The 26,567-nt window shown below is 34.7% G+C and overlaps 1 protein-coding gene across 8 annotated transcripts in view; it reads right to left on the reverse strand.

The window, feature by feature from the left end:
- Positions 1–26,567, reverse strand: part of SENP7 (SUMO specific peptidase 7) — a 149,081-nt gene that overhangs the window by 2,331 nt on the left and 120,183 nt on the right. For 7 of the 8 annotated variants that reach the window (XM_042954733.1, XM_042954739.1, XM_042954738.1 and 4 more), the window contains 11 exons: positions 20,177–20,356; positions 18,088–18,350; positions 16,307–16,440; positions 14,589–14,705; positions 10,456–10,578; positions 6,775–6,867; positions 6,010–6,134; positions 3,869–3,921; positions 2,383–2,432; positions 2,220–2,288; positions 1,205–1,355 (listed from right to left, as the gene is read on the reverse strand). In XM_042954733.1, coding sequence (XP_042810667.1) covers positions 1,205–1,355; positions 2,220–2,288; positions 2,383–2,432; positions 3,869–3,921; positions 6,010–6,134; positions 6,775–6,867; positions 10,456–10,578; positions 14,589–14,705; positions 16,307–16,440; positions 18,088–18,350; positions 20,177–20,356 — 1,358 coding nt within the window. The remainder of the gene's footprint in view (positions 1–1,204; positions 1,356–2,219; positions 2,289–2,382; positions 2,433–3,868; positions 3,922–6,009; positions 6,135–6,774; positions 6,868–10,455; positions 10,579–14,588; positions 14,706–16,306; positions 16,441–18,087; positions 18,351–20,176; positions 20,357–26,567) is intronic. The other variant, XM_042954736.1, reaches the window with a different exon arrangement.

The raw sequence follows: 26,567 nt of genomic DNA on the forward strand, positions 1-26,567 counted from the left end.
ACGTTCTTTTTTTTCTCTCAAATACAGTTGAATACTTTCTATTGCCCTATTTATTTGTTATTTATTTACTCATTTATGGAAGTTTATTTATTTTGAGAGAGAGACAGTGAGCAGGGGAAGGGCAGAGACAGAGAATCGCAAGCAGGCTGCACACTGTCAGTGCAGAGCCCAACGTGGAGCTTGAACCCACAAACTGTGAGATTGTGACCTGAGCCAAAATCAAGAGCCAGATGCTTAACCAACTGAGCCACCCAGTTGCTCTTTTTTTTTTTTTTTAATTCTAATCCTGTCTTCTGCTACATCCAAGTCTGCTATTTTTTTTTTAATGTTTTATTTTATTTTTGAGACAGAGAGACAAAGCATGAATGGGGGAGGGGCAGAGAGAGAGGGAGACACAGAATCGGAAGCAGGCTCCAGGCTCTGAGCCATCAGCCCAGAGCCCGACGCGGGGCTCGAACTCACGGACCGCGAGATCGTGACCTGAGCTGAAGTCGGCCGCCTAACCGACTGAGCCACCCAGGCGCCCCTCCAAGTCTGCTATTAAACTCAAGCAATAAGTTCCTATTTTTTCTTCCAAGTTTTTATTTAAATTCGTTAGTTAATATATATGTAGTTAATATATGTATAATATTAATTTCGTGTAGGATTTAGTGATTCATCACTTGCATACAACGCCAAGTATTCATCACAAGTCCAATAAATTCTTTTTTTTTTCTTATGTTCTATTTATTTTTGAGACAGAGAGAGAGAGAGACAGCCTGAGCAGGGGAGGGACAGAAAGAGAGGGAGACAGAATCTTGAAGACAGGCTCCAGGCTCTGAGCTAGCTGTCAGCACAGAGCCCGACACGGGGCTTGAGATCATGACCTGAGTTGAAGAAGGATGCTTAACCAACTGAGCCATGCAGGCATCCCAGTGCCAATAAATTCTTAATTTCAGATATATTATTATGAAATTTTAGCTGTAGAATACCCACGTGATCTTTTTTTTAGCAGGTTCCATCTTTTCATCCATTTTGTTCACTCTGTTCTCTCTAACGTATTATTCAAATCATTTTAAAGTTCTTATCCATTAAATAACTCTAATATCTGGATTATATGTGATTTACTTTTTCTTTCTTGATTACCTGTAATATTTTGCTTCTTTGTTTGCCCAGTAATTTGTAATTATATGCTGGTAACTGTGAATAAAGAATTTTTACATACCTTAAAGAAGCTCTCCACATACTGCAGTAAATATACTCCACAATCACTGCTATTATCTTGTTTAGGAACTTTAGGGCATAGGTCCACCATGTTTGTTTTGCTGAATTCACGATGAGTTTTTCGTTTAACTTCCCACTCTACTTCTAAATACCTTGAATCATCAAAAAAGTAGAGTGACTCTAGTAGAAATCTCTTTACTGTTATTCAACACAAAGATGGAAAATATTTGCTACCAAATGTGTTGCCTCAAGTCAAATTTCCAAGTTTAACAGTACAAATTATAATATGTGAGGCTTCAAGGGTTGCCATTTAAAAGAAAATCATCTGAGTTTCTAACTAAAAGCTAGACTTTTTTCAACAATCCAACTTTCATAACTCACACACATAAGCTCATTTATATTACTAATAAATTACTAAATTTGTTAATTACTAAACTAACAAATTACTTTAAAACTTGAGTTCCCAGTTGTTTCCAGATCCTACAGTAATTACAAAATTACACACATACATATACACACACACATTTATATACACACAAAAATACTAACCCCCCCCTTTTTTTTTGAGTAAGCTCCACACTCAAGATGGGGCTTAAACTTAAGACCCTGAGATCAAGAGTCACACGCTTGCTCTACAGCTGAGACAGCCAGGCTCCCCAGTATATACACACAGAAGTAATAAAAAGGTGAAAGAGTTCTTATTTTCTCTAAAATGATACTTTTGATAACCACTAATAGCCGCAATGCTCCTTTGTAAAATTATGCTTTTTGTTCAGTTATGAATACAAATTTTGATTTTACTTTCAATATATACAAGTTATTATCTGAGAAATATTAGTGCTTTAATATTAACATACAATAGGGGATGTTTATTATTGATTAGATTGTAGACCTCATCTAAATACATAATAAAATATAATTCCTGATACAGTCTTTTCAGTAATTCTTAAATATCGTAGCTTCAAAATTATTGAGATTTTAGATAACAGACTGAGAGAAAAATTGTCATTACTTACTCTCGTAAATTCTGAACTGTGTTTTGTATAGAAGCAGCTTTCAAGGAATCTAGTATGAGAATGCATGGCCTATGAAAATCAAAAGAAGAAATCAAGATGTACATACTTGTACATGAATTAAACTTAAATATCTGAGAAAACTATTATTATAGCATGTACCTACCTTTTACACATTTTCTTTGGTACTGGTACTGATATATTTGTCTCGGTACTCTGAAATAAAACAGGAATTTTTATGGCTTTGCAATTAAAACCAGTTTGAATACATTAGTGTTCAGTTAATCTTTAAAATGTTTGAAATACTCTGAAATTAAAATTTCAAGTAAGAGTCCTTTTCATCATCTAAAGTGAGCCAATGTTGTTTTTTCAGAAATTCATTGATTTATTTTCTTATACTAGTGAAACAGTATCTTATACTTTTACATGTAGCTTCAAGAAGTTCTAGAACTTTGACATAGCCTAAAAAACAACCTAGAACTTTAATTACTTTTATTCACAGTTACCATCTCAAGCAAAGATAAACAAGTTAATTTAACCTGCCTTTGCATACATTCTCTAACTCAATATATGATGTCACTGGAGACAAATCTGGGAAACAACAGGCCAAACTTAAGCAGATTCTTTAATGCATAACTTCTTAGTACCTTTATTATTCTAATGTAACAGTGAATCTTTAAGAGATGAATAGGACACAGGGTTTAACCAACTTAACTGACCTTACAATCCTTTTTATCATACTCTGCATCTTACAACAGTTGGTCTAAGGAACTTAATTTGGGAAGACTGTTGTACAAGCAAGAAGAAGGTCCCCTATTGTGCCACTGTTAGAACAGAAAAGGAAACTTCCTTTCTTCTGCCCACCCTATACCAGTAACAGTAAAGACATAAGCCTCTGCCAGGATAGCAAGGCTGCTACTGTCTATACATACAAAAAAAAAAAAAAAATCACTAGGTGGCTACCTTAATCAATTAAGACACCAAATCTAGACCATACATAACAGTTTGGAAGTCCATAAAAGAAAAGTTAGGGGTGCCTGGGTGGCTCAGTCGGTTGAGTGTCTGACTTCGGCTCAGGTCATGATCTCACGGCTGGTGAGTTTGAGCCCCGCCTCAGGCTCTGTGCTGACAGCTCAGAGCCTGGAACCTGCTTTGGATTCTGTGTCTCCCTCTCTCTCGGCCCCTCCCCCACTCATGCTCTGTCTCTCTCTCTCTCTCTCTCAAAAATAAACATTCAAAAAAAAGAAAAAAAGAAAAAAGAAAAAGAAAAATTAACAGAACCTAAAAATGTGGACACTAAACCTGCTATTAAACAACCAATGGGTCAACAAAGAACTCAAGGAGGAAATCACAAAACTACATGGCAACAAATGAAAATGAAAACACATTAGCCCAAAATCTTTGGGATGCTACAAAAGCAGTTCTAAGAGGTTAGTTTATAGTGATATAGGCATACCTCAACAAATAAGAAAAATTTCAAATAAACAATCTAACCTTACACCTAAAGAAACTAGAAAAGTTAGATCCAACAAAGCCCAAAGGTAGTAGAAGGAAGGAAATAATAAAGACCAGGGTGGAAATAAATGAAATAAAAACTAAAAAATAACAATAGAAAAGATTCCTTCTTTCATATCTATAAAGAACACACTTACTTGGGAATCCTCTGTGCCCAAGGACAGTGTTGAAGTAGTATGTACATCATTATCTAGTTAGAAATAATAAAGCAATAATGAGTGCTTATTTTATATCTAATATCAAGTATTTAGATGTGGTTTGGACCAGTATTAATGGCAATGGCTATTAATATTCTGCTTACTGCTTAGACTATAGCTATAAAACATGTAATTTTCTTTTTTTCTCAAAATAAGTAGGCTTATTTGCTTACTGAATTAACATTTGGGTTGTAACATAAGAAAAATCATGGAAGAAGTTTAAGAGACCTGAAGTTTAAGTAAGAATTTTAAGAATTTTAAGTAAACCTAGTCAGTTTACTAGCATTAACAAGAAATGTGTTCATTTAAATTGAGAAAAAATGTGGGATTTCACCACCCAAAAACTCTTAGAATACATTAATTCAGTAGGGTTGCAAGATACAAAATTAATGTACAGAAATTTGTTGCAGTTCTATATACTAATAACAAAGTAGCAGAAAGAGATATTAAGAAAACAATTCCACTTACAATTGCACCAAAAAGAATATGAATATATATATATATGTGTGTGTGTATATATATATGTACATATATGTACATATATATACGTATATATATGTACATATATGTACATGTATATATATACACATATATATAGTATATATATGTATATATATGTATATGTATATGTATATGTATATATGTGTATGTATATATGTATATATATATATATGGTATCATGTCATCTGCAAATAGTGACAATTTTACTTCTACCTTACCAATTTGGTTGCCTTTTTTTTATTTTCTTGTCTAATTGCTGGACTTCAGTACTATGTTGAATAAAAGTGGTGACAGTGGACATCTTTGTTCCTGATCGTAAAGGAGAAGCTTTTAGCTTTTCTCCATAAGTATGATGTTAGGTATGGGTTGTCATTCATGGGCTTTATGATGCTGCTGAACTATGTTCCCTCTAAACCCACTTTGTTGGGAGTTTTTATCATGAATGGATGCTTTTTCTGCATCTTTTAAGATGAGCAAATGGTTTTTATCCTTTAATTTGTTAATGTGATGTGTCACGTTGGTTGATTTGCAGATACTGAACCATCCTTTCATAGCTGGAATAAATCCCACTTAACTGTCTTTAAATGTAGTTTTGGATTCAGTTTGTTAATAATTTGCTGATGACTTTTCCTTCTGTGTTCATCAGGGATATTGGCTTGTAGTTTTCTTGTTTTTTAGTGTCTTTGTCTGGCTTCAGTATCAGAGTAATGCTGGCCTCATTGAATCAATTTGGAAGCCTCTCTTCTTTTTTTTGGCGGGGGGGGGGGAATAGTTTGAAGACAGTAGATACTAACTCTTCTTTACATGTTTGGTAGAATTCATCTGTGAATTTATCTGGTCATTGATTTTTTCTTTGGTTTTTGATAATTGGTTTAGTTTCTTTACTAGTAAAAAAAAAGAATACAATACCTAGGAATAAACTTAACAAAGGAGGCCAAAGACCTGAACTGGTCTATGCCTGAAGATCCATAGTATGAATTCTTAGTCATGTTAGCAAGATTATTTTATAAAAAATGCTATGATAAAACTTGATATAACATTATAACTTAAGAATTACATTTTGTCTATACATGAGGTTGGGCATCTATATGAAAATTTCAGATTTCTTATTCTTTCTACTAGTTTCATTAAAAAAAAAAATACTACCACCAGGGCTCCTGGGTAGTTCAGTCAGTTGAGCATCCAACTCTTGATTTCAGTTCGTTCATGATCTCATGGTTGTGAGATCGAGCCCCACACTGGACTCTGTGCTGAGCATGGAGCCTACTTCAGATTCTCTCTCTGGCTCCTTCTGTCCCTCCCCCTTTGCCTCTCTCTCTCTCTCTCTCTCTCTCTCTCTCTCTCTCTCTCTCTCTCTCTCCCCCTCCCTCCCTCCCTCCCTAATGTGTGTATATATATATATATATATATATATATATATATGTATGTATAGATAGATATAGATATAGATATATATGTATGTATATATATATATACATATATATGTATATATATACCATATTTTAACCTCATATTGTTCACTATAATCATTCTACTGTTGTCATCATCATTAAAAACAGTATCTACATTAAGTTTACCACCTATTATTTTGTTGTCATGTTGAGATGGCTGAGCCTGTGAGTGCTGGGATACAGTTTGTGGAAAATCTTCATATACAGCTTCTTCTAACCATGGAAAACAAATGACAGCAAGATACCAATGAGATCTGTTGAAAAAGAAACACAATCTTAATAACACGAAATCTAAACAATGCAGAGCAATGTGTTTTGGATCTACAGCTGAGAAAGTGGGTAAAACAAACTTCATACCAATTAACTACACTGTAATATCTGACATAACACAGACCACACATTCCAAAAGTAATTAAATGAGTAGTAAGACTACTTAGGGTAAAATCTGAGTTATTTCAAATTTATTTACTTTCATATAATCAGTGCTTCCTATTGAAGAACTGCTTTAATAAATAAACTCATAGCATCATCTTTTTTCTGTTAGTGCTTAAACAGTTTGTTCTCTTAAATATTTTAAGGTTTATTCTAAAATCTTTTCATCTTTTACTTAGTAAGAAATTCTTTTGAGCCCAAAAAAGAAAAATTCAATGTCTCAGTCATTACAGTCTTATGGGCATTTGTCATTTTTATTTTTTCTACTATATTTACAATATGACCATTTGCCAAATCAAAATCTAATATAGTCACTCATAGTTTTAGCTACTTCTTTGGAAAATTTAAACATAGTACTCGAGATGCATACCCATACCTTTTACTGATTATTAATCTAAAAATGCACAAAATATTTTTTTCTGTACTCTCCAATTTTGTTTTTAAATAATCCGAAATACTCACGACTCATTTACAGGCACAAAGATGTAATCTTTGTTAAAGATGTTTATGTGACGAGTCCATGTTCTTACTCTTTTATGTCTCCTCTGTGCCATTCTGGGAATATGAAAGATACATGTATTTTACATATAAAAAATTAAAAATTGAAGATACAGATTTCAGGAGTCATTTTTATATACTGAAAAATGTGAGATTCAGTTTACTTAACCATCTTCTTCAAGATATATAATATTTAACACATATTAAGATATATAATACTCATTTCCTTTCATTAATTTCTAATTGTTGTTAAACTTAATGACTGTTTATAAACAATGTCATAGATAGAATAGAAGGAGCAATTTATAAAATGGTTTATAGACTCCAAAAATAGCTCAGTAACTGTATGTAAACAGCTAAACCTATTTATTTACTTTAGTTCCATCTGGGCATGATAAAAATATTATCATTAAACCTTAAAAGAATTGTCTAAATGTTATACCTGTGATGAGGGAGGTGTTAAAGCTAACAGGAGGAATGAGGCATATATTCTTAGATTTTTTTAAAGATGACAGTCATCTCCTTTCATTTTACATATAAGGAAATTATAAGACAATGAGTTGAAAATACCCACTATTCATCCATCTTTCATTTACTTCTTCAACATAGATTTATTAGGTTCTTAATAATAAATAATAAAAATCACCCACGCTGCCCTTAAGGAGTTCACAAAATGAAGAGGGTAGAAAAAAACCATGTCTAAAATATAAGTGTCATAAGGGACACAAAGGAATTATGTTATAGCATTTAGAAAAGCCACCTAGAAAAGAACTAGGACACACAAATAATTATTTCTTTATCTTATCAGGAAAATAAGGAAGGAAGATATTAAACCAAGTTTGAATATCAAAAAAAAGTTTTAAGGGGGGTGCCTGAGTGGCTCAGTTGGTTAACCATTCAACTCTTGATTTTGGCGCAGGTCATGATCCCAGGGTCATAGGATCAAGCCCAGCATCAGGCTCTGACCATGAAGCCTGCTTAAGATTCTCTCTCTCTCCCTCTGCCCCTCTCCCTGTTCATACTCTAAAATAAAAATTAAAAAAAAATAAACATTTAAAAAGTAAAACTTAAAAAAAAAAGACTTTCAAAGTCTTGCTTAAAAAAAAGTTTTAGAAAAGAGGTGGTGTGTAACTTCTGGCTCAGGGCCTCCAAGAATTTTTTTTTTTTTTTAATGTGTATTTTTGAGACAAAGAGAGACAGAGCTGAAGCAGGGGAGGGGCAGAGAGAGAGGGAGACACAGAATCTGAAGCAGGCTCCAGGCTCTGACCTATCAGCACAGAGCCTGATGCAGGGCTCAAACCCATGAACTGTGACATCATGACCTGAGCCAAAGTCAGAGGCTTAACCAACTGAGCCACTTCGGCGCCCCCAAGAACCTCCTTTTTATGCAAGGAATTAAATAAGTTGTTTTATATTTATATACCAAGTAATATAGGAAAAGAAATCTTTGTCTCATCCCTATTCATCTGAATATCTAACCATACTCACAGGAGTAAACATTAGGAGAAGATGGAATTTAGAATGAGCTAATAAAAGGTGGTAGGAATTAGACACTATGTAGACTTTAACTTCATAAAATGATCAGAAGTCACATGTTTACTGAATTTTGTTTCAGAATGACCCAATCATTATAATGATTATGAACAATTATTTTCAAATAGTGCATAGCCTATTAATTTGCTTTTCCATTTGAAAATCTTAAAGATAGACACCTGGTTTTCTTTTGTTTTGTTATGTTGGTGTTTGATTTCCTGATCATACTGGACTTATTTGATTGATATATTAGACACTAGATGGAACAAGGAGAATGGGAGAGGTTATGGGAAACACAATATAATCTCTTATTCTCAGTTCCTAACTCTTTGGAAGATCTTTAATTATATGTCTAAGAGTTCTCTCCCATTCAATAAAATATATTATTATTCTCTTTCGAGTTCCTAGTATGTTACAAGCACTGAGAAAAAGGCACTGGGACAGAGTAGAAAATAAGACAGATAAAGTCCATGACCTCATGAAGTTTAACCTTAGGACAAGCAAACAAACCAATGATCACAAACCATGTTACAATACAAAAAAAGTGCCAGGAGAAGAAATTTCAGTCAGAAAATAGGAAAAGAGCTTAGCATATTTGAAAACTGAAAGGAGGAAGGCTGAGCTGAAGGAGGGTAAGTGAGGAGAAAGAATGTCATGAGGTGAGAGTATGGAGACGGGCAGAAGCCAGATCTCTCAGCATCTCATAATCCATAGTAATGAGTTTGTGCATCATTTAGTCTGCAATTCCCTTACACTAGTAGTTGGAGTTTCTTGTCAGAGATTTATTTACCATTAAGGTTTATACCCCTTACCACTCTGCTTTGTGGCTATCTTCTTATTTTTTTACTGATTTGTAGAAATTCTTTGTGTGATAACTAATTACATATATATCAGGCCAAGCATTAACCTAAGTATTTACCTGTGAGGGGATAGGGGAACTGAGCCCCGCCATGGAGTTAAAAACCCACCTATATAATTTTTGGATCCCCAAACCTTAACTACTACTAATAGCCTACTGTTGACCAGAAGCTTTACTGATTACATAAAGCCAATTAACACATATTTTGTGGTATATGTATTATATATTTTTATAATACAGTAAGTTAAAGAAAAGAAAATGTTGAGAGAATCATAAGGAAGAGAAAATACATTTGCAGTATTTACAGTATATACATGTACTGTATTTATCCCAAAAAATCTGCATATAAATGGACTCCCATGGTTGAAATCCATGTTGTTCAAGGGTCAACTGTGTGTACGTATGTGTATATAAGATATGAAGTATAGTATCTTAGTACCTTATATATGTCTTACCCTGGAATATGCCACTTATGTAACACTGTTTTATATTACTTTTATATATGATCAAACATGTAACTTCTAATTTTAAAAAATTACTTTAAAATTTAAAACCACAGCAGAATCCACTTGCTTTCATTTCATCAGTTTCTAGGTGGCTATGCCAAATAATGACTAGTAATCTTAAAACAAAACATAAGATTAAATGCATGGTACCAACCATCAATTTCTATATACATAAAATAGAACAGGAAGCCATCAAATAAGTTAAATATAGGGGCACCTGGGTGGCTCAGTCAGTTAAGCATCCAACTCTAGATTTCGGCTCAGGTTCTGATCTCACGATTCTTGGGTTTGAGCCCCGCATTGAGCCCTGTGTTGAGTGCCACGCTGACAATGTGGAGCCTGCTTGGGATTCTCTCTCTGCCCCTCCCCTCACATGTGCTCTCTCTCTCTCTCTCAATAAATAAACTTAAAAAATAAATAAATAAGATGGGACCCATAGAGGAAATAGAGCCACTGCCAAAATCACTGCCCAATGCAAAGAGGGTAACAAAGAAATAACCTGACTTTTTCCTCCCTTGCCCTCCAACTTCCAGTGTCCCCCACAGAACATGCACTTGGAAATGCAGCCTGCAAGAGTCAGCCTCCTCTGATAGGGAAAAGAACAGTGGGGTGAGAAAGAGCTGAAAGGCCTGCACAAATGGTAATACTGATCACTCTAGGAAAAACTGTAAGAAGTTTTTTTTACTAGGAGCATCAACACAGCATATTTTTCTCTTAAAACTGAAGTACATTGAAAGACTGACTTACGAAAGACTTGGATTATCTTCAGTCAAATTATTTTCTTTTCTTGTCAAGCATTTATAGAAAAAGCTACTAAAAATGTGACTTCGTTCAACAAGTTCATCTGATGCCTTCTCCAATATAAGATATCTGTAAAATAGCAAAACCACAGCAGTAAGTTATTTTTAGATTTTACCTAATCTTCCCCCAATTATCTTATGTGTTCTGTAAATCTTCATTTTTATGACCACTTAGATTCAAAGCAATCTTGCAATCTGCTCAGATTCCAGCTAAAATTGTTCTTTATTTACCTCACCTTCCATCAAGATTGTTTAAAGCAGAAATTGCCCACTTATTAACTCATTTACTTAACAATTACTTATCAAATTCCTAACATGTGCAGAGCACCATAATTACATTAGAGACATAAAATGGGGAAAGGGGGGGTAGTACATGCTGACATATAGTTTACAATCCAGAGGAGTGAGTATAGAAGGAAATATTAATCAAATACCACACAGAGATAAGATTGAAACCATGACACTCCTAAAATAAATCTAGAAAAAATTTAATTACTGTGAGATATGTCCAATATATAAATCCTGAGTCCATTTCTACTAAAACAATTCTTCAACATAAGCTTGTAATTGAATCATTTAGTGATTAAACTCTTCATATTAGTGAACTCTGCTATTCTTAACTCTGCTTTTGAATCTCTGCAGATTCAGAAATGACCTTGTAATTGCTTTAAGAAAAAAAGCATAGAAGACAAATACAACTTGACATTTTTTTAAATGTGGTTATGGACAGGCTTTGCTACATGGAAGGAGACACAAAGGATGCTTCTGGTGTGCTGGAAATGTTCTTTACCTTGATCTAAATGATGATATTATGGGTGCATACATTTGTGAACATTCACTAGCTGCACACTTAAGATTTATGTACTTTACTACTTGAAAGTTACACCTTAATTTAAAAAATAAATAGAAAGTCATTTAAAACCTAAAGTTAGGGGGCGCCTGGGTGGTTCAGTCGATTAACCATCCAACTTTGGCTCAGGTCATCTTCTTACGGTTCCTGAGTTCAAGCCCCACATTGGGCTCTGTGCTGACAGCTCAGAGCCTGGAGCCTGCTTCTGATTCTGTGCCTCCCTCTCTCTCTCTGCCCTTCCCTTACTTGCATTCTCTCTCCCAAAAATAAATAAAAACATTAAAAAATTATTAAAAAAAAAAACACTAAAGTTAGAATCCTCTCTGAAAATAAGTCAATGAGACAGAGAAACAGGTAATTTAGTGAATAGGAAATATAGAAAAGTACTACTGGAAATAAATAAGGAATAAAATTGTATTCATTAATTCTAATAAAACATATAAAGACTAACAATATGATCCAGTTCATCTCACCAAATATAAATTTGGCACTATTATACGGATACAAAAATAAGTAAGATGGAGGTGCCTGGGTGGCTCACTTGGTTAAGCCTCTAACTTCGGGCCACATCATGATGTCACCGTTCATCTAGCCCCACATCGGGTTCTGTGCTGACAGCTCAGAGCCTGCTTCAGATTCTGTGTCTCCCTCTCTCTCTGCCCCTCCCCAACTTGCGCTCTGTCTCTCTCTCTCTCTCTCTCTCTCTCAAAAATAAACAAACATTAAAAAAAATTTTTTTTTGAAAAAAGACATAAGATGCTTAACCTTTAGAATAAGAATGATCATAAAATCACCAACTAACTGGGGCACTTGGGTGGCTCAGTCGGTTGAGCGACCGACTTCGGCTCAGGTCATGATCTCACAGTTTGTGAGTTCAAGCCCCGCATCAGGTTCTATGCTGACAGCTCAGAGCCTGGAGCCTGCTTCGGATTCTGTGTCTCCCTCTCTCTCTGCCCCTCCCCCACTCATGCTCTGTCTCTCTCTGTCTCAGAAATAAATAAACATTAAAATTAAAAAAAAAAATCACCAACTAACTTTAAAATAAAGCAAAATAAGGGGTGCCTGGGTGACTCAATCAGTTAAGTGTCCGACTTCGGCTCGGTCATGATCCTGCAGTTCATGGGTTCGAGCCCCACATCCGGCTCTATGCTGACAGCTCAGAGCTTGGAGCCTGCTTTGGATTCTGTTTGGATTCTGTGTCTCCCTCTCTCTCTGCCCCTCCCCTGCTCATGCTCTGCCTCTCTCTAAAAAAAAATTAAATAAACATTAAAAAAATAAAGAAAAATATTATAAGTAACATAAAAGAGATGCAAATGGAGTATTATGGGAATTAGTAATATCTGTTTAGAAGATGAGGAAAAGTTTTGAGGAAGGCACCATTTGAGAGGAACCATGAAAGAGGAATAAAACTTCAACAGGTTGAGATAAAGAGGAAAGTCTTCCAAGAAACAAGAGAGCAGGGCGTTAAGGCAGAAGAGTGACTAAGAATAGGCTTTGTTTAGTAAACTGTTTATAATCAATTTTGCTGGACTATGAAATACGTGTAAAAGGCTAAAGAGATAGATTAGTGTTATATTATCAAGACTCTCAAAAGCCAGATGGTCTGAACTCATTTTGACAGGTAATAAGAAATTACTGTAAGTTTCTAATGGGAACTGCATTCATAGAGTGGTTTAAGAAGAATACTGGTGGTCATAATACACCTAATGCACAGGAAAACAGAGATAAAAAATACAAGGACACTAGTTAAAAAGACAGAATAACAATTCAGATAAGAAGTACTAGGAAATCATGATGACAGAAGAAAAAGAATAAATGAATTTGAGAGACAGAATATACTAAAATTGGCAACTGAGTATGCAGATAGGGAAGGAAGGGTGAAGAGTCAATGATGATGAAGACTCCTGCTTCCAGCCAAGACAGAACAATAGGGACCAGATTTACCCACCTGGATGAAAGAAGCGAAAAATCACAGAAAATACATGTGAATCAATAGTTTTCAAAACACTAGACATCAGGCAACAAAGAAGAGTGGTCTTTGAGAAATGAGAAATAAACAAGGTGAGCTCCACTCATGCCCCAGTTTACTGTTTTGGTAGTTTCCAGGTGGCAGCACAGGAAGGAGTAACCCAGGTGGCAGACTCCACATTGAGATGCTGAAAGTCAGGAGAGACCAAGACAGCTAGAATTTACAGATCAGAATACTAAAAAGGGAAGAGTCGTAGATAAACAGAACTCCAGACATCTGCAGAGTCCTCCTCAAGTATTTAGAAGAATGACCATTGCATGCGTGTGAGGAAAATGCTGGGGTGAGAACTACCTGCAAAGATGAGAGGGAATGAGCCAGTGACAAGAATAGTGCCTGTTCTTACCAGACAGGCTGGAAAACCTCCTAATTCATGGAGGCCCTAGGTATAAGATATTAAAAAAGACCCAGATCAAACTTCTAGAGGTCAAATGTACAGTATCTGAGATGAAGGGCTAGTGATAGAGATTCAGAGCCTGAGTGACTGAAATAAGGCTAGTATACGTAAACAATAGGACTCAGGAAAGATGCAGGCTAGAAACTTTGCATCAAAGTTTATAAAACCTTCCTACCTATTCCTTCAACTAAGCTATGCAAAGTTGAAAATTATTTTTTAATGGCATAGTGATATGTGTTTTTTAAATGACAGGTAACTCTTACAGCACTTGAAGACAGAATAGATAACTACAGGGTTGCTTCTTTTCCTTTCCCAAAGTGATCTGTAATTTTTAGATACTTCCTTCACCACAGTAATACAACAGTTAAGAAGTATAAATAAAAAAAATAAACAAATAAACAAGAACTAAAACAAACAAAAAATAGCAACTCTTCTGGAGTATATACAAACTGAAGTAGTCAACTGTAGAAAACCTCGGTAGGCAAACAAAACAGTTTTTTCAACATGTATTTATTTTGAGAGAGAGAGAGAGAGAGAGAGAGAGAATCCCAGGCAGGTTCCACCCTGTTGGCGCAGAGCCCAACACAGGGCTCAATCCCACCACTGTGAGATCATGACCTGAGCTGAAATCAAGAGTCGAACACCTAACCAACTGAGCCACCCTGGCGCCCCGGCAAAAATTTCTAAAATCTGAATTGTTGGCAGGTTACTTTTAGCTAGAGTTAAAATACTTCAGTGATAGACATGCAGTTTAAAGTTCACATCAAAACTGATAAAACAAATGAGATCATTCATCACTGTACTTACTTAAGATAGAAATCAATGATTACATCATTAAGAAACTCTCCTTCTTCTAAGCATTCCAGATCTTCATTAGTTACTCCTAATCCCCCTTTAGTAGGTGGTGGAGGATATACAATCAACCTTAAAAAAGTAAAACTAAAGTTAAAACACATTGGTAGCGAAAATTCTAGTATCAAAGAGATTTGTTATATGGAACAATACTAGGGCAGTGTATTCAATAACTATAATGTACAGAGTAAAAATAATTGACAGGATACAAGCAATTATATTTTCCTTTATTTTCAGAAGCTAGTAATAGTACTTCCATTATCTTTTCGTTTCCAGTCCTTCCCATGTGACCTAGTCTCATATTTGTCTAACCAATACGTTATGTCTCAGTTATAATGCCATCTAAGATGTCTCTCTTCTGCACAATTTTTAACTTTCAACACACTGATGTAATAAACCATGAAAGATTTTCCTGTGCTCTACCTTCCAACTCTAAGTTTGAATCCCCAAGACTAGTTCCTTTCCATTCAAAAGAGCAAGCAGTCAAAAACTATGTTCTTCTACTTGTGGCTAGTCTACACCAACAGCCGAACAATACAGAAATAACAAGGGAGCAGAGAAGCAAGTTTGCTTATAATAAAGTGCTTATAATGTAAAACTTAACAGAATATAGGAAACAAGTAATTATAACACAACCAGAAAGAAGTAGGAAACAAATGACAACTAATTAGGCATCTTTCTTCTGGCACCTTTTCTTAAAACTCAGAAGAGCAGTTGTGAGTTTCCAACTATAATCTTGGAATAGACAGGATGGTCCTCACTGCACAAATGTAGTAAAAAATAAAGGTATAACTATACTTCTTGAACTAGAAAGATTCAAGAAGATGGAGTCAACTGCAACTGATTTAATCTAGGCAACCAAAGCACTTAAATCAAATAAGAATATGTGAAAACTTTAAATGCTAATATGATAGTATTTTATTGGCTATTTTCTATCCTATTCTTTCACTTGCTTTTTTTTTTTTAACAGAAAAAAGGAATCACACAGAAGAATAGAAGTCAACCTTACATGCACAGAATCCCTATTCTGCCTGACCACCCTAAGAAGACATATAAAAGAGGAAATATGAGTAACATAGCAACTTCAGAAAAGAAAGTTCTGATAAACTCCAAAGTACTTAAATTGAGGCATACTTTACTAAAAATAATGGAATGGCACTGACTGTTTTCTTAATAAATGTTTTTAACTTTCTCTAAAATAAAAAATTATTATTTCTATCACTAACCATCAGTGTAAGAATAAAACTCAAAACACTGGGGCGCCTGGGTGGCTCAGTCAGTTGGGTGTCTGACTTAGGTTCAGGTCATGATCTCACGGTTTGTGGGTTCAAGCCCTGCATCAGGCTCTGTGCTGACAGCTCGGAGCCTGGAGCCTGCTTCAGATTCTGTGTCTCCTTCTCTCTCTGCCCCTCCCCAACTTGTGCTCTGTCTCTCTATGTCTCTCAAAAAATAAATAAATGTAAAAAAAAAATTTTTTTTTAAGAATAAAACTCAAAACATTTACAAAGGCAAACTATTGTCAAACCATTATGGTATACACCTGAAACTAATATAATATTGTATGTCAACTATACCTCAATTAAAAAGAAAAAGTCAAACTACTTAAAATCAGCAACATGACTGAAAACTACTAATGTGTCTACCTATCACAAACATCCTATGATAGTACATACTTCTGAACAGGTCCCGTGGGCCTGACTTCTCGCCATTCTTCATCTGGATTAGATGTAATAGAAAGTGAGTAGCAACCGCTAGTTTGCTTCTGTAGGAAGGTGTAAGTAGGCTTGGTTCTATCCATATTTGAAGGCTGACAAGAAATGGCAAAGAAAAAGATTTCCTTATAAATACATAAATGCACATTAGCTCTCAAAAGGACGAAGTCAAAACCTAAACTTCTATGAGAAAAATGTGACTAAATCAATATCAATGAGTTATATCTATACATTTGGAGTTTCTACAAAGATATAGCTGAATCAAAATAACACTCTTGACCAAAACATATTGTATATACAAAGATCAAAGTTTAACTTGAAGTGTTACAGATCTGGGCTCTATAATTAAAGAACAATGTGAAAACTTTATAGTTCAAAATGAAAAGATACAATAAATAGGACAAAATAAAATTTAAAAGACAAAAAGTTTATATTTGTCATAGCAAACTTTAAAAACTTTCTTTCTAGAGGTATTTGGCAGAGATATACAAGCCTCTCTTAGATTCCCCTAATATTAACATCTTATATAACCACAGTACAATTTTCAAAACTAAGAAATTAACATTGGAATAATAACATAAACTAGAGACTTTATTCTGATCTCACTAGTTTTTTTACTAATATCTTTTTTTCTGTATCAGTACCCTTTAATTCCTGTCTTTCCTTGTCTTTCATGACTTTGATATTTTCGAGAGTACTGATCAGTTATTTTGAAACTGAATTTGTTTGATTTTTCTCATGATTAGACTGAGGCTACACAATATTGGGGAAAATACCAGAGAAGTCATGTACCCTCTCAGTGTATTATGTGACAGGTACACCATGTCGGTATCTTATTCCTGGTGATATCTGCCACATTTCTCCACTGTAAAGTTATTACTTTTCTTTTGGTGATAAATATTTTGGTTGAGAAACTTTGAGATTATGCAAATATCCTGTTTCTCCTTAAGTTTTTACCCATTAAATTTAGTATCTCTTGGTGGGCCTTGCCTGTAACAATCATTAACTATGGTTTTTCTTTCTTTTTAATATATATATGTATTTTATTTATTTATTTTTTTTTTTTTGAGAGAGAGAAAGAGACAGAAACAGAGTGTGAGCAGTGAAAGAGCAGAGAAAGAAGGAGACACAGAATACAAAGCAGGCCCCAGGCTGTGAGCTGTCAGCACAGAGCCTGATGCGGAGCTCAAACCCACGGACTGTGAAATCATGACCTGAGCTGAAGTCAGAAACTCAACCGACTGAGCCACCCAGGTGCCCCTAACTATGGTTTTTCTATGGTGGCTTTGTAATCTTTATTCCTTTTACATTTATTAGTTAAATACTTTCCTAAGAAAGAACTGTCAATTATCCACCATCAGTATTTTCCATTCATTGATTCTGAAATTTATTTGTATCAATATAGATTTTGGGTATTTATTTTATTCTTTGGTAATAATCATGTTATCATTACTGATTTTATTGATTGAATTATTCTAGCTGTGGGGTACCTGGCTGGCTCAGTCAGTGAAGCATGTGACTCTTGATCTTGGGGTTGTGAGTTTGAGCCCCACATTGGGTGTAGAGTTTACTTAAAAATAAAATAAATTAAAAATAAAATAAGACTATTTTAGTTTGGTATTCAGAGTTCCCTCAGGTTGACTCCTGAGCACTTAGGACAAAACACAGCATTTTGAAATCACCTGATTTTCAGGGAAAAAGTTTTTACTAAAATTTGACAATTATATTAATCAGATGCTAACCTGAGACACTGATTTCATCTTCATTTCTTCAGCAGCAACAGCAGGAAAAGAATAAGTCGAAGCACAATAATAATGAACAAAAGAACTTTCTTTTGAAGAGAGGTTCTGAAATAAAGGAAGTGCCTGAAACCAAGACAATGGATAAGAAAGTTCCAATTCTCCACTGGTTGTACTTATTTCTGTCATAATATCTTTTAATTTCAATTCTTCTCTTTGCGAAATAGGATTGTATAGCTCAAGAAAAATGAATTCACTGGATTTTGCTGTAAAAGAAAAAATAAATCAATTTTAATCAAGTATTATATTTCAAGAGGACTATAAATAATTTAATTATTAATAACAGCATTTTGTATGTTAGTTAATAACCGAGGGAAATTAAATCCCCAAACAGGCTATTAGTAACCTAGATTCAAAACCCAAGTTTTAAACTCCTCCTGCATTAAAATGGAAACTTCACAATGGCATTAGCTACTGTATCTCTACTACCTGGCATTTGTTAATGAATGTATAAATAAATGAATGAATGATAACTAAGGAACTAATTATTTTTCTCTAGCCTCCTCCATTTATCAAATCTACCAATTAAAAAATTATTCCAACCAACCAAACACTTCCTTCAAAATCATTCTGTTTCATCAAACATTTCAACAATCGTCTCAAATTATATTCTCTCCACCCAGAATAATTATAAATGGCTAGTTTTATTCCCCCCAACTTCTCTGATATTTAATCATGAATTCTCCCAATTAATTTGGAAGTAGGACAGCAAAGTAACTAAGTAGTCCTCCTTTATCCATGGTTTCATTTTCCACAGTTACAGTTACCCATGGTCAACAGCAGTCCAGAAGCAGCTCTTTTTTCTGGCCTGTTGCCATAAGGTCAACAGTAGGCTAGCACTACATCAAAATGCCTGTGTCATTCACCTCATTTCATGTCATCATACAAGCATTCCCTCTTCTCACATAATCACAAGAAGATGTTACACATTCATGTAACTTTTCTTACAGGATATTGTTATAATTATTCTTATTATTGTTAATCTCTTAGTGTAGCTAATTTGTATATTAAATTTCACATGTATAGGAAAGTATGTAGGTATGTCTAGGGAAAAAAAACATAGAGAGTTCAGTATTATTTGTGGTTTCAGGCATCCACTGGGGTTCTTGGAATATATCCTCCATGGATAAGGGAGGGACTACTATAATATTAAAGGTATAAAATTTATTCACTACTTAACATCTTTAATATATAAGGGAGTAGAGACAGCAAGGTAGAGAGATCAAAGAGGTAAGAAAGAAGCTTACTAATCTGATTTACCCAATTCTAAACTAGACTCCTTTAGGAGTTGAAAACTAAACAAAGTTGGGAGATATTTAAGATGCATATATACAGACCAGTTTGTGGGAACATACAGAAAAGTATTCAATCCAGTCTTAGAGAAATGATATATATAAGTAACTAGGTTTTATTTATTTATTTATTTTTAATTTTTTTTTCAACGTTTTTTATTTATTGTTGGGACAGAGAGAGACAGAGCATGAACGGGGGAGGGGCAGAGAGAGAGGGAGACACAGAATCGGAAACAGGCTCCAGGCTCCGAGCCATCGGCCCAGAGCCTGACGTGGGGCTCGAAATCACGGACCGCGAGATAGTGACCTGGCTGAAGTCGGACGCTTAACCGACTGCGCCACCCAGGCGCCCCTTATTTTTTAAAAAACTAAAGAAAATGTTGAAGGTAAAGACTTCCGTATTTTATTTAACTTTGCCATTGATTAGCTGCCACAGTTCTTTATGCAACAAGGGCAAGAAATTCATAAGAAAGGTAGCCAAGGATGGCAACTGACTAAAAGATAAAGTATTCCTTTCATTTTACCAGATAATTTCTCTTGGTTGAGTAAAATTATCAGGAGAAATTGTGTAGAATAAATAATTTACCTTGTATAATATTAAGGGCTAAAATTATTTTTAATCAAGTCTACTTAATTTCAATTCAATGAAATAATTACATTCTATTAAATTGTTTTAGGAGAAAACTATACACAGGACTTCTCAGGTTATTCTGAAATATAGAAATATTTCATATACTCACAGTGCTGGCTTAATATGGAATTTTCTAGTTGGGTCTGAATCTCTTGAACATAATTTGCAGAGACCCAAAGGAAAAGGATAGCTTGATTCCTTTTACTGTGATCATCATCCTTATTTTTCCATAACCCAAACCTCTTTAAATGTGTGGTATCCACTAGCAATGAAACCTCATTCAGGGAGACTGAAACAAATAAAAGGTAACAAGTTAATAAATTATCCATTTAGGAATTAACACTGATATGCTTTATGACTCTTCTTTAATACATGATGTTTTTCAAAAAGAAGGATATGTGAAGTTTTACAAAAATCATTTCCAGTGTACTTCACTAACCTTGGCTGAAATACCTCAAACAATATTATTAGCATAAAAAAGATCATATTGCAATTAGAAAGGCCCAAATAATTATCAATCTCAGTTATATTCAGGAAAGGGAAATATGAAATTGAATTTTCATAGCATATAAACTTGTCCAGAGAGATTTCTTACTGGAAGTGCTATATCACCGGAAAAAATAAAATAAGAAGGAGAAGGAGGAAGGGTGGGGGAGGGGAGAGGGAGTGGAAGAAGGGGAAGCAGGGGGAGAGGGGAAGAAAGGAAAGAAGACGACTTTATCAATGCAGACAACTAGCACGGTTTTAACTTAGAAAATTATATATTTCTATCTTGGTTAATATGATCAACCAAAATCCCCAAATGCTATCATTAGCCAATTTATTCTTATGTTTCTTCTCCTAAAATATCTGCATTCCCCTATACAGACTAGCCACTATCAAAAGATTCTCAAAAATAACATGAGCTTTTGAATGGTCTAAGATAGTATTTTTTTTTAATTTTTTTTTTTAACCTTTATTTATTTTTGAGACAGAAAGAGACAGAGCATGAACGGGGGAGGGTCAGAGAGAGAGGGAGGCACAGAATCTGAAACAGGCTCCAGGCTCTGAGCAGTCAGCACAGAGCCTGATGCGGGGCTTGAACTCACGGACCGGACCGCGAGATCATGACCTGAGCTGAAGTCGGATGCTTAACGGACTGAGCCGCCCAGGCGCCCCTATTTTTTTTTTTAATTCTTCCATGTTTTGGTGCACCTGACTGGCTCAGTTGGAAAAGCATGTAACTCTTAATCTCAGGGTCATGAGTTCAAGCCCCACATAGGGTATAGAGATTAAATAAATACATAAAACTTAAAATAAAATAAAATTCTTCCAGATTAGATTTTACTTCTTGAAACTTCTAGGAAATCACCTAGAATTATGGGTCCTTCTCTGAGTTAGCAAAAGAATCTTTCCTAAAGATTTTTTTTTTTTTAATTCAAAGAAATAGAGAACTGGTATAAAGAAGTCCTGAAGGTCATCTGACCCAACTTTAAGAAAACAAGCAGTTGAACAACTAATACAAGTATTGGTTAAGTATAAACTCAAGATGAATACCTATTTGAAACAAATTTCTTCATACTCCTCCTCCTATTATCTCCTGGCACCTTGCTACTTAAAATCTACTTCTGAGCCTGAGACACTGGCATCACACTGGAGCCTGTTAGCCTATTACAAATGTAGAATATCAGGCCACACCTTAGATGTACTGAATCAGAACTGATTTACAAATAAAACAAAACAAAAACAAAAACCCCAGATGATTCATATCACTCAACACTGAAGTTTGAAAAGCATTTTACAGTAAGTACTTACATACTTAACTAGTCATCTTAATGTTCCCACACGAGCCATTCTACTTTTAAATATTTTCTTATAATCAATTAATCCATTTTAAACATCTTGTCTTTATTTCTTTCATATTTCTTCTTTCCTTCATTCATTCTCTCCTTCCCTTATTCCATTTCTCCATGGCTTTTTCTTGCTCCTTTTCTGTGTTTCAATGTTTTCCTCTGTGTCTGTCTGCATGCATACCTGCCTACTTACTCTCTATTTCATGGAAATTTTTAAAAACATTTTACATTTCTTCTTTCCCTTTCTAACTCTCTTTCTGCCTCTTATTTATTGACATTTTCTTGGGTAATCCTTTTTAAAATCGCTTCTACCTATCAATCTTTAGCTACCTACTTACCTATCCATCACCTACCTATGGATCTATTTGTATTTTGTACAGCTGCCTACATATCTGTCTACCTTCCTATCTAGCACCCAGTCATCAATCTTATTTTTACTGTAGCATTTTGACTGAGTTACTTTTAGATTTCTTTCCCCACTGTCCACTATTGTACTTTATTTTCTTACTGGCTCCTCCTTTCAAACCCTTCTTTTTATCTCTCATTCCCACATTCTTTCCTTCATTTTTTTTGTATTTTATTCTTAGACACTCATCACTTTAAACTTCTCTCTCTTGCCTCCCCTTTCCTATCTTGGCCACTTCCTTTTTCTTCTCTCTTTGATAGCTTTTTTTCTTTATCTTTTCTCAGTCTAATTTATTCACTATCCTTTTCTTTCTCTATTCTTACCTTGCTGTATACTGCCTGTTTTCCATTCTTCTTAACTTCCTCCCTTTCTCTCCTTCTTTTATCCCTTTATCTCTCCTTTCTCCTTTCCTTTCATTCCTCCCTCTATTCTATCTTTGTATTTTTAAATATTTTTCTTTTCATTACTCTTTTGTTCTCTTTCTCTTTGCATCTATTTTGTAGTCTTTCATACTGACTTAGGCCATTTAAAGTCTGCTCTGTCTCTCCCTATCTCCCTCTCTCTCTTTACCTAGCTATTCTGCTTTATATTTCTTTTTTTTTTACACTTACTTTGACCTTTCATTTTATTTTTTCCAGATAAAATTAATTGACACAAAATTATCATATAACATTGTGTAAGTTTAAGCTAATGTTAATTTGATATATTTATTGCAAAACAATTACCATCAAAGCATTAGCTAACACCTCTGTAACTACCATTTCACATTCGTGATGAGAACATGTAAGATCAACTCTCTTCACAATTTTCAAGTATATAATAACAGCATTATTAACTGTGATCACAATTCTGTACATTATTGATCTTATAACTGGAAGTCTATACTCTCTGACCAACATCTTCCCATTTCCCCCATGTCCCCGTCCCTGGTAACCACGATGGCTAGTCTCTGTATTTATGGTTCAGCCTTTTTAGTTTCCACATATAAGCAGTATCATGCAGTATTTGTCTTCCTCTGACTTATTTCAATTAGTAAAGGCCCCCAAGGTCCATCCATGTTGTCGCAAATGTCAAGATTTCATTCTTTCTCAAGATTAATATTCCATTGTACATATACACCACAAAATTATCCATTCATCAACAGACACTTAGGTGGCTTCCAAATTTTGGCTACATGAATAATGAGGGGTGCATATATCTTTTCAAAATCCGTTTTCATTTCTTTTGGATATAAACCCAAAAATGGGACTGCTGGATCATATAGTAGTTTTATTTGTAATTTCTTAAGTCTATAGACCATTTTCCACAGTAGCTGTACCAGTTTACAATCTCAACAACAGTGTACTTGCTCATTTCTTGTCATTTTGATGATAGCCATTCTAACAGGTGTAAGGGAATATCTCATTGTGGTTTTGATTTACATTTTTGTAATGATTAGTGATGTTTACCATCTTTTCATGTGCTTATTTGCCATTTGTATATCTTCTTTGGAAAAATGTGTATTCAGTTCCTCTGCCCATTTTTTAATCAGACTTTTTTTTCCTGCTGAATTCTCTGAGTTCTTTATATATTTTGGATATTAACTCCTTCTCAGATATTCCACAGAATGCTTTTTCTTTTTTGCTGATTCTTTCCTTTGCTATGCAGAAGCTTTTTTGTTTGATGTAGCTCCACTTGTTTATTTTAGCTTTTGCTGTCTTTGCTTTTAGTATCAAATCCTAAAAAATCATTGCCAAGAATGATAGAAAAAAGCATTGGGGATAAGTTTTTTCACAAGTTTTATGGCTTAAGATCTTACATTTAAGGCTTTAATCCATTTTGAGTTGATTTTTGTATATAATTCAGGTAGGAGTCCAGTTTCATTCTTTTCCTTGTGGCTGTACAGCTTTCCCAACATCATTTATTGAAAAGACTATCCTGTCTCCATTGTATATTCTTGGCTCCTTTGTTGAAAATTAACTGACCATATATGCCTGGGTTTGTTTCTGGGTTCTTAATTTTGTTCCACTGTTTTATGTGTCTGTTTTTATGCCAATACAAAACTATATTGATTACTATAGCTTCGTAATATAGTCTGAAATCAGGAAGTGTGAGGACTCCAGCCACGTTCTTCTCACGACTGTTTTGGCTATTTGGGGTCTTTTGTTGTTCCAGACAGATGTTAGAACTGTTTTTTCTATTTCTATAAAAAATGTCATTGAGATTTTGATAGGTATTACATTGAATCTTCAGATCACTTTGGGTAGTATGGACATCTTAACAACAATAATTCTTCTAATCCATAAGCTATATAACTTCCCCATTCTGAAAAATGTCAGTGAAACTGGCAGCAAAGACAAACAGATTAAAAGAGTAAAAACCTTCAGGAAACTTCTCAGCATTTCTTCCTCAGTCAGCTCATAACCCCAAATAATTGATATTATTTCTGTGCAATCTAGACAATTATTATTAATCCAAATGTACCAACCTCCTGGCATAAAAGCTTAATTTTCTTTAGAAAAAAGATTTAACACCATCATTAAGGAAAGTTTACCTCATTACCAAATTTTCCCCCAATATTTGGTTTATTCTGTAACAGGAATATAGCAGTAACTGAAAATGGGAGTTGTCTATCATCTGTCCTACCCACTATTAGCGATCTTAGTAACAGACCCTAATTTTATTTAGAAACCAAGATACTTAGCTGTTAGAAACTATTTCCTAGCTTCCTTTGCAAATAGATGTGTGGTCAAAGGACTACCTTCTAGCTAAGAAAATTTAAGTAGAAGTTAGGTGGCATGCACATCTAAGAAACCTCCTTCAAAAGGCAAGAGAGGGGCACCTAAGTGGCTCAGTTGGTTGAGCATCCAACTCTTGATTTTGGCTCAGGACATGACAACAGTCATGAGATCAAGCCCCATATCGACCTCTGCACAGAGCCTGGAGCCTGCTTAAGATTTTCTCTTTCTCTCTCCTCCCTCTGCCCCTCTCCCGTGCATATGCACTCTTTCTCTAAATAAACAAATTTTTTAAAAAGACAAGAAATAGGTGGTATGTGTGTGTTGTTGTTGTTGTTGTTGTTTTTACCATTTTCCCCTTCCTCCTGCCTTCTACCTAGAACGCAAACATGATGACTAAAGTACAAGCAGACATTTGGACCATGAGACAAACTTAGAAATAGAAGTCATACATTAGGAATGACACAGTACAAAAACAATAGGGCCAGGACCTCTGATGACCAAACGAAACACCGTATCAGCCCTCTTCAGCCTACCTCTGGAATTCTTCTTTGGAAAGGAAAAATAAATTATTTTCTTTAAGCCACAGCCAAACAAAATTAATAGCTAATATAAATATGTAAATCATTATTTCTCTCAGCTACTACAGAAAAAGAATAAACATTTAGATCTAGGTTCCTTATGTATAAAAACCTTTTTATATGCATGCCTTGTTTATAAAAGATTTTTATATATGCATATACAGAATTTGTGGAAGAAGACTAATGTTTTCCTCTTATATTACAAAATCATAAAGCCATTACTACTGAAGAGAGTATTTTCCCTAATTGTTAATTTTAAAATACTTTTTAAATGCTTGTTTATTTTTGAGAGATTGAGAAAGACAGAGCATGAGCAGGGAAGGGACAGAGAGAGACAAACACAGAATGTGAAGCAGGCTCCAGGCTCCGAGCTGTCACCACAGAGCCCAATGTGGGGCTTGAACTCGTGAACCTTTCCATCATTTTTTATTAAAAATGTCTTTCAAAAATCACTTGGAACAGAAAAGTTATAAAAGCAATATTTGAAACAAGATATAAATATTAACTATTAAAACTTAAAATATTATTTTTGAGGTTTGTATCATACATATTTGAGAAGTAGCTCTGTTACACAGGTCTTTATAGATTATAGATGATGTAGTGGAATTACAACAAACTGAAAATCTTCTGCACAGCAAAGGAAATCATTAACAAAATGAAAAGGCAACCTATGGAATGAGAGAAAATATTTGCAAACCATATATCTGATAAAGGGTTAATATCCAAAATATATAAAGAACCCAGAGAACCCAACAGAAAAAAAAAAAAATCCATTTAAAAAATGGGCAGAGGGATGCCTGGGTGGCTCAGTCAGTTAAGCATCCGACTTTGGCTCAAATCATGATCTCACAGTTTGTGCTCAAGCCCTGCGCTGGGCTTTGTGTGGACAGCTCGGAGCCTGGAGCCTACTTCAGGTTCTGTGTCTCCCTGTCTCTCTGCCCCTCCCGTGCTCACACTCTGTCTC

This window comes from Panthera leo, chromosome C2, assembly GCF_018350215.1.
Source record: "Panthera leo isolate Ple1 chromosome C2, P.leo_Ple1_pat1.1, whole genome shotgun sequence".
NCBI classification, from domain to species: domain Eukaryota; kingdom Metazoa; phylum Chordata; class Mammalia; order Carnivora; family Felidae; genus Panthera; species Panthera leo.